At 43.8% G+C, this 17,510-nt stretch overlaps 1 protein-coding gene across 1 annotated transcript in view; it reads right to left on the reverse strand.

The window, feature by feature from the left end:
* Dcdc2 (doublecortin domain containing 2) overlaps positions 1–17,510 on the reverse strand; it is a 155,631-nt gene that overhangs the window by 83,911 nt on the left and 54,210 nt on the right. Inside the window, exon 7 of the mRNA XM_028776347.1 lies at positions 10,822–10,981. Coding sequence (XP_028632180.1) covers positions 10,822–10,981 — 160 coding nt within the window. The remainder of the gene's footprint in view (positions 1–10,821; positions 10,982–17,510) is intronic.

Below are 17,510 nucleotides of genomic sequence, written 5' to 3' on the forward strand. Positions count from 1 at the left end.
ACATCTATCAAAACTCTTTGAATGTCTGCACCACAAACTCCACATTAGGAAATGACCTGGTTAAGAGCTTCCTCTTAGGACCCGCCCATCCACTCTGCACAGTGATGTTAGTTACCAGCCTGAAGGGCTGCAGGGATAAATGTGGAAGCATCTTGTTTCTGTCCTATGGCACCAATTCCCTTTGGAAAATGACTTCTCTGTGTGCTTCCTTGCTGTTAAGCAAAGTGGTGCCTATGAGGACCCAGCTACAGTGAGCTATGAACTTGTAAAGTCAGGGCACCCGTCTCAAAGTGAGAAGTGGCAACCTTTAAAGGGAGTGAAATGGGACCAATTTTGAATTGCTATCCAATTGCTATCTATTCTATTTGTATAGAATAGAAATAAGTGGAAAACCTCTAAATTTAGGATGCTCAGAAGTTCTTTATAGATATTTTATCTTTCTCTTTCTCCCCTCTGTGGTAGCACACAGCATGCTGATCTCCAATAAAGGTTCTATCTTGGGCTGAAAACAACTAGGGCAGCAGAAAAGAACAAAAATAGTGAGATGTAAAGTAGGCCACAGTCCCAGAAAAGCTAGCATGTTGTGTGTTGGGGAAAATATCTCTGCCCTGTCTTATAGTAGCAATCAGCACTGAGGATTCTCCCCAACACCGTTGTAAATGCACGTGGGGCAGGGAGGCCTTTGTTGTTCTCAGGATGCTGCTACTTTTTATACATACAGGATAGTTATGGAGGCCCAAGAAAAGACTTTATACCAACAAGGAATATTTGCATGGCAAAACATGTGTTAGCATTTATAGGTGGTGGAAGGAATTTGACCACTGAAATGAAAAAGAGAAACTAGTTATACTTCACCAAGGAAAACTTCTACATAAAGTCAGAATTATGACCGTTGGAAGCAGAGCAAAAAATTCAAAGCAACTGGTACCAAGGAAAGAAAATGCAGCTGCCCTGGGGGTTAACTCAGCATGTGGTACCCAGCAGGCGTCAGGGATCCTTACAAGTGAAGCAGAATCTAGAAATGGGTAGGACTCCTAAATCTAAAGACACGGAGGAGAGCTTGCACCAAACGTGTGTGAGACCTAGGGTATTCAGGAAACTGGTTAATGAGTAGATAAGGACAGCTAGGGGTGGTAGCTCATGCCTGTCATAACAGCATTGAGAAGGCTGGAGCAAGAGGATTACCACAGGTTAAAGGCCAGCCTGAGTTATACAAAAAGTTCTAGGTTAGCACAGGCTACACAATGATACTCTAGCCTTTAAAAAAAAAAAAAAAAGTAAATAAGTCTTGTCATGTGATGCATAGGGGTATGAGCTAGAGGTCAGCCTCACAGATAGCATCTCTCCCAGTGTTCCCTGAATGCTGAAGATGGACTCTGACCCTGGGTGGCCTGTGTAAGATCAGAGAGGCACTGTGATATCAGATTAAGGAAGAAAAGGCCTGAAACGACTCCTCCCCACTCACAACTGGAAGAGGAGATACTGGAGTGAAGAGCGGAGAAGATGAGGCCTCTCCAGAATGTGAGACACCAACACTCAGCCCTGAAGGAAGACAGGCCACTACGTAACTGAATAGCATCTCATTCCTCCCAGAAACCCGCTCCAGGTATTCACAGGAATGTCCACCTCCGAGCCTGCTGCGTATCAGCCTCGGCATTTCAACAACTGTTGGCTGCTGCATTGCCCCTGGACTCCGGATAAACTGCTTCTCCTTCCCCGTTCCCAGTCATTTGCTGAGCTAGGAAACTGTGACTCTAAGAACTTGAAAACTTAGCCTATAAAACATCAGTATCTAGCTCTGACTTGTTGCCTAGGTTATGCATCATAACATGTGGTGGTTTGAATATGCTTGGCCCATGGGAAGTGGCACTATTAGGAGATGTAGCCTTACTGGAGGAGATGTAGCCTTGTTAGAGGAAGTGTGTCACTTTTGGGGTGGATTTAGAGGCCCCTGTGGTCAGACTTTGCCCAGTACAGAAGAGTCCCCTCCTGGCTACCTGCAGAAGGGAGTTTCCTTCTGGCTGCCTTCGGATCAAGATCATTATCTATACATAGCAGGATAGAATATGGTCTTGGCTTTCTGGAATGGCATTCTTGTTTCATTTTCTGCTGAAAACACCCTTGCACTTGTGGGTATCTCACATACCACAGGTACAACACAATCACTAAGTTGAACAATACATCGCATTGAGGTTTATAAGAAATACACATATACATAACATCATCTGAGTCCCAAAATACCTACTCAAAATGAATTCTTGAAATATAGCTTTGCAAGGGTTTGAAAATCCCTATGTAGATTGGTGCCTAGCCCAGTTATCATCAGAGAGGCTTCCTCTGGCAGCTGATAGGAGCAGATACAAAGAACCATACTCAAACATTATGCAGAGCTCAGGGAACCCTGTGGAAGAGAGGGAGGAAGGATTGTTGGAGCCAGAGAGGTCAAGGACACCAGGAGGACATCGCCCACAGAATCAACTCGGTGGAGTTCATATAGGGCCATAGAGATTGGAGCAGCAATCTCAGAGCCTGCATGGGTCTGTGCTAGGTCCTCTGCATACATGCTAGGGTTGTTGAGCTTTCGGTGTTGTGTCAGGCTCCTAACAGTTGGAATCAGGCTGTCTCTGACCCTTAGCCTGCTCTTGGAACTCTTTTCCTTCTTCTAAGTTGCCTCATCCAGCTTGGATATAAGACTTTGTGCCTAGATGTCTTACACTTTTGTCACATGATTTTCCAGTTGCCATCACTGGAAAGCCTGCCCTTTTCTGAAGGAAACAGGAACAGTGGACCTGGGAGGGAGGACAGGTGGGGGCTGGGAGGAGTGGATGGAAGGGAGGCTGTGGTCAGGATGTATTGTGTGAGAGAATGAGAAAGAAAGAAAGAAAGGAAGGAAGGAAGGAAGGAAGGAAGGAAGGAAGGAAGAAAGAAAGAAAGAAAGAAAGAAAGAGGAAGGAAGAAGGAGAGAGAGAGAGAGAGAGAGAGAGAGAGAGAGAGAGAGAGAGAGAGAGAATCCCTGTGTAATTCAACACCTTCATTGTTCTCCTTTATGGAGGAGGGACTCCGAAGTTGTGATGCTTAACCCTCACCATTAACTTGACTGGGTTTGTAATCACAGGAAGACACATGTCTGGGTGCGCCTTTGATGGAGTTTCCGGAGAGGTTTAACTTGAGCTGAGAGGACTCAGTAGGCAGCATCTGGACCTATGGTGTGGTCCAGCCTAAGAAGAAGGAAGTGAGCTGCTGCTGACTGCTGCTGACTGCAGACTCAATGTGACCAACTGCCTGTGATGACTGCTCTTGGTTGTCAACTTGACTATATCTGGAACTAACTAGAACCCAAGTGGCTAGATACTACTGAGACATATTTTTCTTGATTGAATTGTTTGAGTTGAAAAGACCCACCCTAAATCTGAATATTCTGAGGTAAGAAAATGCACTCTCAACCTGAGCCACACCTTCTGGTGGCAGCCTGTATAAAGGACACAGAAGAAGGAAGCTCTTGTTTTTTGCCTGCTTGCCCTCACTCTCACTGTCATTCCCTCACTGGTATCTATAGTATACTGAAGACCTCTGAGACGTCCAGACTCACAGACTGAACAACTTGATTCTTGGACTTTCCATTGTTACACAGCCACTGTTAGACTAGCTGGATCACAGACTAAAAAGCTTTCTAATAAATCACACACACACACACACAGACACACACACACACACAGATACACACACACACACATGCCCCTTCTGTCAGTTCCATTCTTCTAACATGCCTCACATCCCTGTGCCCTAAAATTGTGTATGTAAAATATAGCCCAGGTGGCTTTACAGTTAAGAGCACTAGTTGCTCTTAATGGGACAACATCTAATTCCTAGCAAAAACAGTGACTCACGACTGTCCCTAACTCCAGTTCCAGAAGATCCAGTGCCCTTTTCTGGCCTCCACTGGTACCAGGCACACATGCATTGTACATACATGTACACATGTAGGCAAATATAAGTAGAGAGAGAGGGAGGGAAGAAGGGAGGGAGGGAGGGAGGGAGGAGGGAGGGAGGGAGGGAGGAGAAAGGGAAGGAAGAGAAAGGGAAGGAAGAGAAAGGGAGGGAGAGAGGAAGGGAGGGAAGGAGGAAAGGAAGGAGGGATAATTAGCACACTATCCCAGCTCTGGACCATAAACATTAACCACTAATGGAATTTCCTGCAGAAGCTTCAGCCCAACATCAGCTATAACACAATGCTTCTCTATACCATACACATTAGTAAGACAGCGAGTGAACTCTTTCCTGAAAAAATACTGAAGGCTGAGACGTGGCTCAGTGAGAGAGCACAGACTGACCACATGCAAAATCTCAGATTCTTTTCTCAGAATAAAAACCTAATGACATGTTACATTCCTTACTTATATTCACCAGCATTTCACCACTAAAGTAAATAACAATGTAAATACTCTAAAACTAATTTTGTTAAGAGAAATTGACTTATACAATTAAACATGAAAGAAGTTAGCAGCCTCTGACTATAGTAGAATATTATTGTACAATATGTTGACCCTCTGAGTGGAAGAATAAGCAAATATCCAGTCTTTTAAGAAGCTGGTACTTAATGAACTAGACTTTGGCCCATTGATATGTGGCAGTGATCGTTGGCGGAACAGAAGACGGGTGTCTCGCATTTGTCTGATCAGTAGGGTGGCAAGAGCTAACAGCAAATCACATTACTTCAGTTTACGAAACAGACCCAGATCAGCTTGGTGCCCTCCCATGTGCGCAATGTCCCTTTCGCAGTTTGAAGTCTGAAGAGCCTGTTTTCCAAATGTGCTTCAGGGTTTATTCAGAGTTTCTTGTGACAGAGAACCATGCAGGTGCCTAAGCTGGTTCATGATTGACACTCAGGCCCTGGCTCAGGTGATGGGGTTTTTGAGGATGGATTGCTGCAACTCCTCATGCTTGTGGTGACACAGGCAAACCGTCTGCAGGCTGTAGGTATTATTAGGAAGCTCAAGAGCATGCTGTTCAAGGGCAGTCACACAGCAAGGTTGTAACATTCAGGCACCATCTACCAGTGCTGCACCTACCCTTGTTGAGAGTCTAAATACACAATTGTCCATTCCAGGAACAAAACTATCATGGAACAAAGCATAATAATACAGCCAGACTGGTACCCATGTGTGCACACACACATATGCACATGCATATGTGCGCTGGAGAACCACAGTCCTCCAGAAGAAGATAACCTTTGCCTTTTGTTTCACACTAATACGCTTTGCTTTTAAAAGTAATTTTTGTTATCAGGCTAATGTATGTCATAACAGTATAGGCTCCTTTCTTTGCAGTCTTTCTGATATTTCTAGCTAAATGACTATGTTTCTTCAGTTACCCAATATTAATGATAGCAATGAATATAACCAGGCATCCAAAATGCTGTTTCAAAACAATCATCATCATGGTTTTGCTCACAGTGGTGAGTGTGGCTAGTTAACACGTCTAAAGTATCTCTCCAGGCACTGCGGCACAAGGACAGGGACAGCCAGCTGTGAGGCAGAGGCTGGTCTCACAGCAGCATGAGGAAACACTCCGCACACCCCCCTTCATCAATCACTCAACAATCTTACTTTGCATCTCGGCTACAAAAGAAAATGGGATTTGTTTCCCTGAAGAAATATGTCACTGCTCTGCCTGAATTATTAAGCTTTACTGTTACAGAGAGAAACAGTCAAGGAAAAGGGAAACTAAAATTAGAGCCAGGCTGCCATCTACAGTCAGAAGGCAGCATCACTGGTTCAAGGAGACCCTTGATCACTTCCTTCGTCCGTAAATATCAGAATTTTTACAAAAGCAAGATGTGTGTGTGACTAAAATCATAACTTGTTTTTAAAATATTATAATGAGAACAATATACAGCTAAAGAAGTCTAGATTAAATATTTGTATATAGTTTTAACATATACTAGAAAATAATCTTAAATGTTCACCACAAACCTAAAATTTAAGGCTTTGAAATACCAATTAGCTCTCCTCACTTTATACACACATTTTAGTAGGAAAGACAATAAGGATATTATCTCCAAAAGCGGCTCTTGTACATTTTTACTCATTGTCTTGATCCCCCACATCCTACACACTCTTGCTGCTTGTGATCTCTCTTCCTTTTGCTTGAGCCCTCTAGAGATAATGAGCATCAAGAGGCACACACTTGGTTCCCATTACTAAAATGGACAGTGTTCAAGGAAAAGGCAGCTTTGATTATAAATGAATACAAAGGCTGAGTTAGGGAGACATGCGTGACTTTAAAATCTGGAAACTTCTTATAGCAAAGAGCATCTAGGGGGTCTTCGAGGAGAAGTTGTTTGGATTTTGATCATACATACACGAACTGATACACTTAAATTCAGCAAGTGGCAGCTTCAGCTACAAGACTGTGCCTTTTCTTTCATTTGTCATGGAAAATAATGGTTTTGGAAGCCAAGGTTTATTTGGGGGGGGGGTAATATTCTTCTTCCTATTGTAGAACATGTAAATGTTTCATCTCAGCCTTTCAGCAAGCCTTCTAAATCAGCGGTGTCATCCTTGTATCAAGGGGGAAATCAGTCCCTAAGACCTTCACTTGAAAGAGGCTCACAGATGTGTGGAGAACAATGAGCATGAGCCCTTTAAGAACCTGTGGCCCTTGTATTATAAAGCCATCTTGGAAAACACCTCCTTAGGATGGAAGGCTATCTGGAATAATTTCACATTCTCCCAAGGCCAGGCATGGGCCAATGAAGGGGACCACCTTTTCTGATCACACCTTAAAAACTACTTGCTTCAGTATTAAAGACGGTTGCTATTTTCATGCTCAAAGATAGAAATATTACTGAAGACTCCTTATAAATAGCCACAAAAAGACAAGATTCTGATAATTCAACTTGCCAACACAGTCAGCTTCCCAGTGAAAGGAATATTAAGCCAATCTCATGTTCTCTAGCCTGCACAAATACTATTCGAAAACTGGAAGACCTAAGATGGACACACTGCAGGTTAGAACTGGGACTTCCATACACTGACAAGAGCCACTCAGACAAAGGGTAGATAGTATCTTCTCTCTTTAACTAAATAATTTATTTCAAGCTTTAAGTGGGTCCAGTTTCTTATGGGGTTTAAAGTATTACAGAGACTCAGCCATCTTTAATTTCCACCATTTATCTGGCCAATATTTATTAAATGCCTTGATTCCATTAGACCTAGGCTAGCATTGAGGATTGTTTTTAAAAAGAAACTAGATGCAATAGCTCATGCCAGCACTCATAAGGCTAAGGCAGGAGGATTACCATGAGTTTGAGACCCGCCTGGACTGCATAGTGAGTTCTCAGTCAACCTACACTAGAGTAAAACCTTGTCTCAACAAAACAACACTAGTAAGCTGCAGTCCATACAGTCTTAGAGGCTTTAAAAATATAATACATGTTTATCAAAATAAAGCCTCTATTGTTTGCAGCTTTCAAAAATGGCCTGTTTTTCCCAGCTATGTTTTTTTTCCTGTCCTTCTTGCTATACTATAGGTACCCAATAGTACCTGCCACCTATATTTCATCCTGACCTCCCTGATGACTAGTCTCTGGGAGGAATACAACAGGCTATGGATATGGAAAATAGTGAGGAAGACTTACAGCATGAGCTCAGGGTTAGGAGGAAGACCGAGGGACAGTGGGAGTGAAGGAGGAAGTGGGCCTCGTAGTCAACAGTAGGAGGATAGGAACCCAGCAAGCCTCACTGCTGGCTAATCTCCTCAGTGAGGTCCCAGGAGATTGGAACCCCTTCTTCTCTGGGGAACCATGCATTTATTCTGTGCTTTTGTCTGCTGCAGCCCTGGGGCACGAACCTAGGGTCTCATGCAGATCAGACAAGTATTCTACCATTGAGCCATACCCTCAGCCGTTTCTCATATTATATTTTGAAACAGGGTCTCACTAAACTCTCCAGCCTAGCCTTGAACTTAAGATCCTACAGCCTCAGCCACAGTCTCGGCCTCCTGAGGAGCTAAAATGGCAGGCGTGTGTGACCAGGCCTAGTCTGATCATTTAACTTTCTCTTTCAACCTTAGGCTACTTGTCTTTGTCTAATTCTTTAGGCATCTGTGTGGCATCCTCTGAACCCTCTAAGCCACTGCTCTGCATCTGTGAATCCCACATGACTCCTCATATCAGATGGAGTTCCTGTATGGCAGCTGGGCTCTGTTGATGACCTCCCGTCTGTCTTCACCCAGAGCATCCCACATATGTCTTGTGTGGATGGACCATGGTGTAGGGGAGGCAGAGCAGTCACTCTATTTTCTGTTTCCAGCCTACTGTGGCCTTAGTCAAGTATCTCTCTCCACTTTTATGAGCCATCCTATTGAGAATGCACTTGAAATAAAACCAAATATAGCCCTTCCCCCTTCCCCACAAATACCTAGTATGAAAGCTCACCATTTCATCATGCTTGTCCTGACCTCAGGACACCTTTGCCTCACACTAATAGATTTTCAGACCAGTGCAAATGTTTTGCTTTGGGTTTTGTATTGGGGTGTGTGTGTGTGTGTGTGTGTGTGTGTGTGTGTGTGTGTGTGTGTTGAGACCCAAGGGGCCTGGATTCACTTTGTGGCTTAGACTAGCTGCAACCTCCAAATCCATCCCCCTGTCTCTACCTCCCAAGTATTGAGATTACAAGCATGCACTACCATAGCTTGCTCAAAAACTTTTAAATTTATCTAATAGCTTGTTTTTGTAAAGTTTATATGTACTCAATATTCACTTAGATATCAGAACATCTTTTCAGGGAATGTGAGGTATGAATACAAGCAAATCGGGTGTGTAGACAAAGGTTGTAGAGGCCAGTGCTTAAACAAAGTATAAAGGCACCAAGCAAGCACTCTCAACGGGTGCACAGGATGGCAATATTTCTCTTTGTCCTACTAAGACTGTCGTAAAATACGAGCCCAGTGTGAGAAACAGCTGCTTCTTGCCTGATGGAAATCTCCTTTGAACAACATCACATATGACAAGACAAAAAGGAATCCCCTCTGTGAGCCTGAAGAAATGAGCACGACAACCAACAAATTGGGAAAAGATCTTTACCAATCCTTCATCTGATAGAGGGCTAATATCCAATATATACAAAGAACTCAAGAAATTAGACTCCAGACAACCAAATTACCCTATTAAAAAATGGGGTATAGAGCTTAACAAAGAATTTTCAACGGAAGAAACTCGAATGGCCGAGAAGCATCTAAAGAAATGTTCAGCATCCTTAGTCGTCAGGGAAATGCAAATCAAAACAACCCTGAGATTCCATCTCACACCAGTCAGAATGGCTAAGATTAAAAACTCAGGTGATAGTAGATGCTGGCGAGGGTGTGGAGAAAGAGGAACACTCCTCCATTGTTGGTGGGACTGCAAGATGGTGCAACCACTTTGGAAATCAGTCTGGCGGTTCCTCAGAAAATTGGACATAGCATTACCCGAGGATCCAGCTATACCACTCCTAGGCATATACCCAGAAGATGCTCGAACATATAACAAGGACATATGCTCAACTATGTTCATAGCAGCCTTATTTATAATAGCCAGGAGATGGAAAGAACCCAGATGTCCTTCAACTGAGGAATGGATTCAAAAAATGTGGTATATTTACACAATGGAGTATTACTCAGCTATTAAAAACAATGAATTCGAGAGGTTCCTAGGTAAATGGATGGAACTAGAAATTATCATCCTGAGTGAGGTAAGCCAATCACAAAAGAAGACACATGGTATTCACTCACTGATTATTGGATATTAGCCTAGAACCTTGAAATGCCCAAGATGCAACTCACAGGCCACATGAAGCCCATAAAGAAGGAAGACCAAGTGAGGGTGATTCGGTCCTTCTTAGAAGGAGCAACAAAATACTCAAGGGAGCAAATATGGAGACAAAGTGAGGGACAGAAACTGAAGGAGGGGCCGTCTCAAGACCACCCCACCTGAGTATCTATCCCATGTGCAATCACCAAAGGTAGATGCTGATGTGGAAGACAGGAAGTACATGCTGATAAGAGCCTGATATGGATATCTCCTCAGAGGCCTTCAAGAGTCAGACATATTCAGAGGCAGATGCTCACAACTAGCCATTGAACTGATCATGGGGTTCTCAATGGAGGAGTTAGAGTGAAGACTGAAGGAGCTGAAAGGGTTTGTGGCACCATGAGGAGAGCAACAATACCAACCAACCACAGCTCCCAGGGTCTAAACCACCAGCCTGGGAGCACTTAGGGGGGAATCCAGGGCTTCAGCTGAATATGTAAAAGTGGAGGGCCCTGCTGGGCATAGGTGGAAGAAGAGAACCTTGACCTCATGAAGGCTGGATGCCCCAGGGGGTGGGAATTTTGAGGGTGGGGAGGTGGGAGTGGGGGGGGGTGTAGATAGAGGTTACATCCACAGAGAAGAAGGAGGAGGGGCGAGGGGATTGGAGGTTCCGAGGGGGTGGTGGGGGATGGGGTAAGGGGACAACATAGGAAATGTAAATAAATCATCCAATAAAAAAAAAAAAAAAAAAAAAAAAAAAAGAAAATTGAGAGGCTGGAGAAACGGCATGGTAGTTAAAGACCACTTCCTAGTTTTCCAGAGGACCTGAATTCAATGCCCAGAGTTCTCACACTGTTCAAGCATCCACAGGTACCTGCACTCAAATGTATGCACATACCTCCCCCAACACACACATCTACACCTCCACACAAGTAAAAATAAAACATGTTAAAATAAGAATCAAAATGGGTCCACGTCCTTTAAAAGATACAGCGTGACTCGGAAATGACAGACTGTTGGCCGAAACTCACCGTTGTCTGGGACTGCTTGGTGGGAATTCTTCGACTTCACACTTTGTTTCACTTTTGTGGATTTTTCTGAGTTTGAGTCTTTCTTCCCTTTCCTTTTCAGAGGCTGAGGAGATGAATTATCACTGGAGCCAATGGTTGACTTGGATTGGCGATAATTTCCCTAAATGACAAAAAATTAGACTTTTACAATTGACTAGTGAACTCTCAAAGCTATTCTCAGTACGTTCATGTGGTTAATTAGTGAGCCCAGGGACAGGGCCCTGAATTAGTTTCTGAATGTTGGTCTTGGTATCATACTAACTTTAAACACACCTTCCTAGAGGCAGGTGGAAGGTCTGGCAGAGGAGGAAGACTAAAAATAATCACCCACAACTGGCAATCCCTCCATAGGTACCAGGGAGGACACACAAACCTACTTCCCCTGGGGCTGGGGATGGAGCTCAAAGGCACAGCGCTGGCCTAGCACTTGGTGAGGCTAGGATTCCATCACCATGGCACACAGAGACAAACAAAAACAAAGCCATTCCTTGGCTGGGGAGATAGATGGCTCGGTCAGTAAAGTGCTGTCCCACACGTGCAGGAAGAGCCAAGCATGGAGGTGGCACTTGCAATCCCAGCACCTTGAAGGGATCCCTAGAACTTCATGGCCATCTAGCACCCTATCCAAACTGGGGGTGGGGGGACCTTGGGGGTTTAGGTACTGTCAAAAACAAACAAACAAACACACACACACACACACAGCTGGAAGGTATCCCAAAAAACATCAGACGCTGACCTTTGACCACATGCATGAGCGCACATGATTGCCCCATCAGCTGAATGCGGCTGAGATACCTGCCTGTATACTGTCACAAGGGTGAAGGGGACCATGTGTAAATTGACTAGAATATTGCCTGATGGGAAGGGTCTGGTGTTTTCTCTAAGATCAGAGGATATAGATGTATGTAAAGATATAAAGTCATATCAGAAATAGGGGTCTGGCTCTGTGACAGAGCACTAGCTGAGAATGTGTAAGACTTTGCATCAGTCTCCAGCACTGCAAGAATAAAATAACTAAGTAAATAAATAAATAAATAAATAACTCAAGCATATTGGTGCAATCTTTATGCAACATCTGTACTGTGCTACTATCTGAAAATAAATGTAGTAATATTAAGTAAACAAATATGCCTGGAAGCCTATTATAACTGCTCATTTTAAACATTTATATATTCAGTCACCCAAAAGCATTTAAATGGTTTTTTTAGCCATCACCCAATTAAGAATAGAAAAAAAATCACCGTCTTACAAATGAAGTTATTTATGCTATTTTGTCATAGTCTACAAGAAAATGAATTATGCATAGATTTATTAGCAGTATGAAAACTTGTCCAAATCTATAACATTTTTGCATAATTTAATTTCCCATTCCAACTGCAATTTAAACATCCAGTTTCCATTTAATTATTGTATGATCTACAAGCACAGGTTTATTTTTTCTTTCCTATTTTTCAATACAGTCAACTGTCTGGAGGAGGAAGACAGACAGCAAGACAGGAACGGAACTTCTGAAGTCGCTAGGCAAAACTCAGACTGTGATCTGTATTCAGTGAGGTCAGTACATCCTGAGATTTGAACACTGTAAAACTTGTGTGACAACAGCAATGCTTCACAGACAGTTGGTGCCTTTCTAGAAGGTTTGGAGATGCTGTTAAACTTGGAAGGACTCTATAGAGAACCCAGTGAGTAAGGGAGTTGGATCCCAGCAAGGGCAGTGTTACGACTCTCTGGGAAAACATCACTCCCCAGCAGGAATGTGTGATGAGAAAGAACAGAGGCCTCATTGTAGACTGCCTACGGGTTAATAATTTTACCTCATTTCCAAAAGAAACACTCAGAGAAGTGGTCTAGCGAACAGTAAGTAGGATGGGCTGCGGGCTGGGAGGTGTCTCAATGGGGAAATGTATTAATGTCACCTTAAGGAATGAAAAGACTTCCTCTTGGGATAGTTAGACCAGAAGTAGGCCAAGTAGGAATTCTACACTTCTCTCACTGTGTCTTCCATTTCTGTGGTTTGTGGTCTGTGGCATATGTGTTATCTGTCTGTTGTGTGTCTGTCCCTCTTGCCTGTCCTAACTAAGATCTTCGTTCTGTATTTATTGAACAGCATAGAAAATGAGGTATGGAAAAGAAATGGTAAATTCTTTTGCTTTTTTTGCAGAAATCTTTAGCAGAGTTTTACAGAGAAGTTACTTTGCTGGCCCAAAGTAACACTCGGAATCGCAAGCAGACGTTATAAACCTATATCTACATGTGTTTTCAACATTTATGGGGAATACTTGTTTTCCTGCTTCCAATCTTCGACTTCATTTAGCAAATGATAAACCACAACACACACACACGCACACACACACACACACACACACACACACACACGTACACTACTCCTGATGGTCAGGGGCATAGAAGAGCACATAATTTAAGATTAAAGCCATGCATTTAGCATTGTGTACTGAAGAGAATTCTCTTTCTCTGGACAAGATGTTTCTCCTATCCTGTTTTCCCTGCCCCCATCTCTGTCTCCCTCTCTATTTGTGTATGTGTGTGGGAGAGATGTGCATCCCTGGATGCACATAGAAGCCAAAGCTTGACATCAGGTGTCTTCTATCACTCTCCATGTGTGTGCATGTATGCATCTCTCATGAATCCTAGAGCTCACCAATTATGCAGCTGGCCAGAAACCCCCTGAGAGTCTTCTTCTCCATCTCCTTATCACATGGTAATAAGAGCCCATCACCGTGCCTGGCTTTTTATGTGTGCGCTAAAGATCCAAACTCAGGTCATCACATTTCTAAGGCAAGAACTTTATCCACTGAGTAATCTTCTCCACTCCTATGCTGAAGTCTTCCAATGTCTGAGGTACTAGAAACATCTGCTCTGTGGTGTGGCCCTCGAAAAGAGTCATTACAGACAGCACATTATGGTTATGTAGAAACAGACAAGAAGCAGCCATAATTTATAGGGCGCCTTGCAAAAAATGGTACCAAGAGCTACTTAGCCACTTGTCTGCTTGCACCTCACATGTACACTGATAGATCAAATATGAAGACCTCCAAATATAGCCTTCAATGACCCCTCCAGCCTAAGAAGAGTAATGGTTTAGCTAGACTTTGATTCTACAGCTTCCCGGGCTCTTTCCAGGAAGATCTAACCAACTCCAGCTTCCTTCCCTTCTCATAAACCCATTCCCAACCCTCATAAACTTGCACCAAAAAAAGCAGGCCATAAAATACCAAGTCTGGGGTCATTGTGTGAGTTGGCCTTGCTGAAGAGCTTCTACGGTACACTACAACTCCGTTAACATTTCTCTCACATGCACCTACCGATGGCAAGTATGAGCTGCCTGTCGTGGAGGCCGTCTCCTATACTGCAGAATGCAATGTGGGGGATAGGAACATTTCACTTTAATGTATTTATGATTTGCCTCACAATGGCTTTGTTATAACTTATTGAGTCATGGCAGCAACTGAGTCTTGAGTCAAAACCCTGGAAATACTAATATTTAACCCCAAACTACTAACCATAAGATGCTTTGACCAGACCCAGTTCACTTTTCAACATTTCTGTCATTTTCACTTCTTGCCACTAGAGGGCACCCTGATCCCGTGCGGTGGAACAATGCAGGCGGAAGACCTCCGTGCGTGGAGCTTTCTTTATAAAAATAAATCACTTTTCTTTTTGGATTTGAGAACAGAATAATAACCTAAACTTATTCTCAACTTATCAATTTCTTCATTTCTCCCACTCATCAGTTGGTAGAGCATTTTGTACGATGAATTCTACTTGCTTGTTGTTTTCAGTCTACTCGTATCCCAAAATCCTATTCCCCTCTCCCAACTCCTTCCACCTCCTTCTCCCCTCCCCACTCTTCTTCATGTACTAAAATAATTAATAGGAAGCTGCATGCGAGACATACATTCTTCACTGTCTAGTTCTGTGTCCCCTTTAAGGTCAGTGCTGAGTGATGTGGAGAGAGGCACCTGAAGTGGGAAGCTCTACCCTCCTACACAGTCCTCTCACCCATACCCCTCCCGTGGGGCCAGACAGTTAATGATCTATCAAGCCCAGCATTCTCCAGGGAACCTATTAATTATGGAAAAGGTGTAAATTAGTTCTGTTAAAACCCAAGCTCGTGGCTGGGTTTACTGGCATAGGATGCGGTGGTGGCTCACTGCCGGGCATCCGCACACTCCCTATGTGGGTTTAAGGAGAACTCTGTATGCACCAGGCAACTGTGCTCTAGATTGTTCTCCACTCAGATGGATGCCAACCATCCACCAACAAACCTTTACTTACTTTCTCCCTTGTCCTGACTGACAATCCTTCAAGCTCTTCCCTACTTGACATCAAAGGCACCAGGCATAGTCTCTAGAGAACACTAGAGTGGTAACCTATACACAGTCAGGGCTTTGAAATCTCGGGACGCCCAAGTGCTGCAGTTGTGCCTGGGAAGGAACTACACTAGAAGCTGCTGGGCAAGTAAACTTGACAGCAGCAACACACTCACAAAGGTTATAATAGAGAGCCCTCCCATGAACCCCGCAGCCACAGAGCGGGTTACCTGCATCCCATACTTAAACTCCAACTACCCTCTGCCTCTTCTATTCTTTCTCCTACCTGTGTTTGCCATAATGAGCTTTAAAAATTACAAATCAAGGGCTGGAGATGGGCTCAATGGCTAAGAGCACTTGCTGCTCTTGCAGGAGACCCAAGTCGGGTTCCCAGGACCCATGTCAGCTCACTAACACCTATAATTCCAGCTCCAGGGGTTCTGACACTCTCTTCTGGCCTTCCACAGGTAACTGAATTCATGTCTACACACACACACACACACACACACACACACAAAGAGAGAGAGAGAGAGAGAGAGAGAGAGAGAATTTCAATTTTTATCTTTAAAATTATAAATCAAATGCTAACATTCTTCCTTTAAGTCCCTCAGTGGCTTCCATGAAGGCCTGGGTGCAAGCCTTGCTTGGCCTGTATAACTGGGCTGCCTGCTGTTCCTTATTCAGCACCAACTGCCCGGGTATTCTCCCTCCCTTTCATCTAATAAGTACTTTATCAACAACAACTTGGATATCTTTGGTTCTTCTACCTCGGCTTCTTCCCTGCCATCTCCTTCCTGCATGATTGGCTGCAGATCATCTCTGTCCCCCTGACACACACACACATGGACTTGAGAGATCCCTGTAAGATCCTGGTCAGTTTCTTTATACGTATAACATTAAATGTGTATAGTCATTCCTGGCACTTAGTAAGTAAATAGTCAATAAATATGTGTTGAGTGGATGGCTGACGGGATGAATGGACAGGTTGGTAGAGTGAATGGATGGGATGACAGGTGATAGAATAGGTGAGTGGGTAGCTTGTAGAGTGGAGAGATGGATGGCTAACAGACCATATGGATGGATGCATAGATGCATGGATGGATGCATGGATGAATGAATGCATGGATGAGTGGATGGATGACGAGATAGAAGGATAGATGAATGGATGATGGAATGGATGGATGATAGAAAGGATGAATGACAGAGTGGGTAAATGCATGACTGATACACGGATGTAGCTAGGTGTCATGGTAGATGGGTGGCTAATAGTGTGGGTGGGTAAATGGCTGTTGGAGTGGATGAGTGGATGGTCAGCATAGTGGATAGCTGAATGCCTGATAACATGGGTGCGTGAGTCCTAATGTAGTAGAAGGATTCGTGGCTGATGGAGCGGGAGGATGTGGAGCAGATGAAGCTTACAGATGACTGACAGAGTGAAGGATGGAAGGCTGGAAGGCTGGTGGGAGGAGTGGTTGGATGGTTGATGGAGTGGATAGGTGGATGGCTCTTAGAATGGGTGAATGGATGGCTCATAGAGTTTACTCAGGGATGGTTGGTTGTGTGGATGGATGTGTGATTGATAGTTGAAGGATGGATAACTAATGGGGCGAATGGGTGGGATGCTCCTAGAGTCGATGGATGTCACTGACAGCGTGAATAGTGAATAGATGGACATACAGAGCACGCTGGGAGCACTGTGAGGAGGGAGACAAACTGTCGTTTTAACTTTTATATTTTAACATATGAGGTAGTCCTAGCCATTGTGAGCCTCTCTTCTATGGGATGGAAATTACCTTGTACCTTTGATTCACTTCTTCAGTGAGGCCTCTGTCACACTGCTCTGAAGTCTGTTTCCATTCTTATCATACTCTCTAGTTATCCTCTGACTTACAGAATTGTTGGGTCAACAGTTGCCTCCTGTAATAGACCACGAGCATCAAAGAGATGCTTGCCTTTTACTCATCCCCATCCCCAGGGCTGACCTGGATACCTGGATAGTCAGGCATCACTCTGGGTATTCACATGGATGTGGAAACCTTCCTAAGCAGTGATTAAGGAAGAAAACCACGAGTGCCTGAGATGTGTGCTGCAGAGCAGGAACTACCTTACATCTGTAATGGAAATCTTAGCTTTTCAGATTTCATTCTAGCAAATACAAACTAGCAATGCACAATAGCTGGGACTGGGAAGGTCTGGCTTGGGACCTTAATCTTGCCATCAGCTTTCCCTGTGAGCCTGGGTTGGTTATTCAGTTACTCTGGGTCTCTGTTTAACCATTGCTTGTCTGTAGTACTATGAGAGTGGAGAGCTAAGACTTAC

This window comes from Grammomys surdaster, unplaced genomic scaffold (assembly GCF_004785775.1).
Source record: "Grammomys surdaster isolate TR1022 unplaced genomic scaffold, NIH_TR_1.0 267, whole genome shotgun sequence".
Taxonomy (NCBI): domain Eukaryota; kingdom Metazoa; phylum Chordata; class Mammalia; order Rodentia; family Muridae; genus Grammomys; species Grammomys surdaster.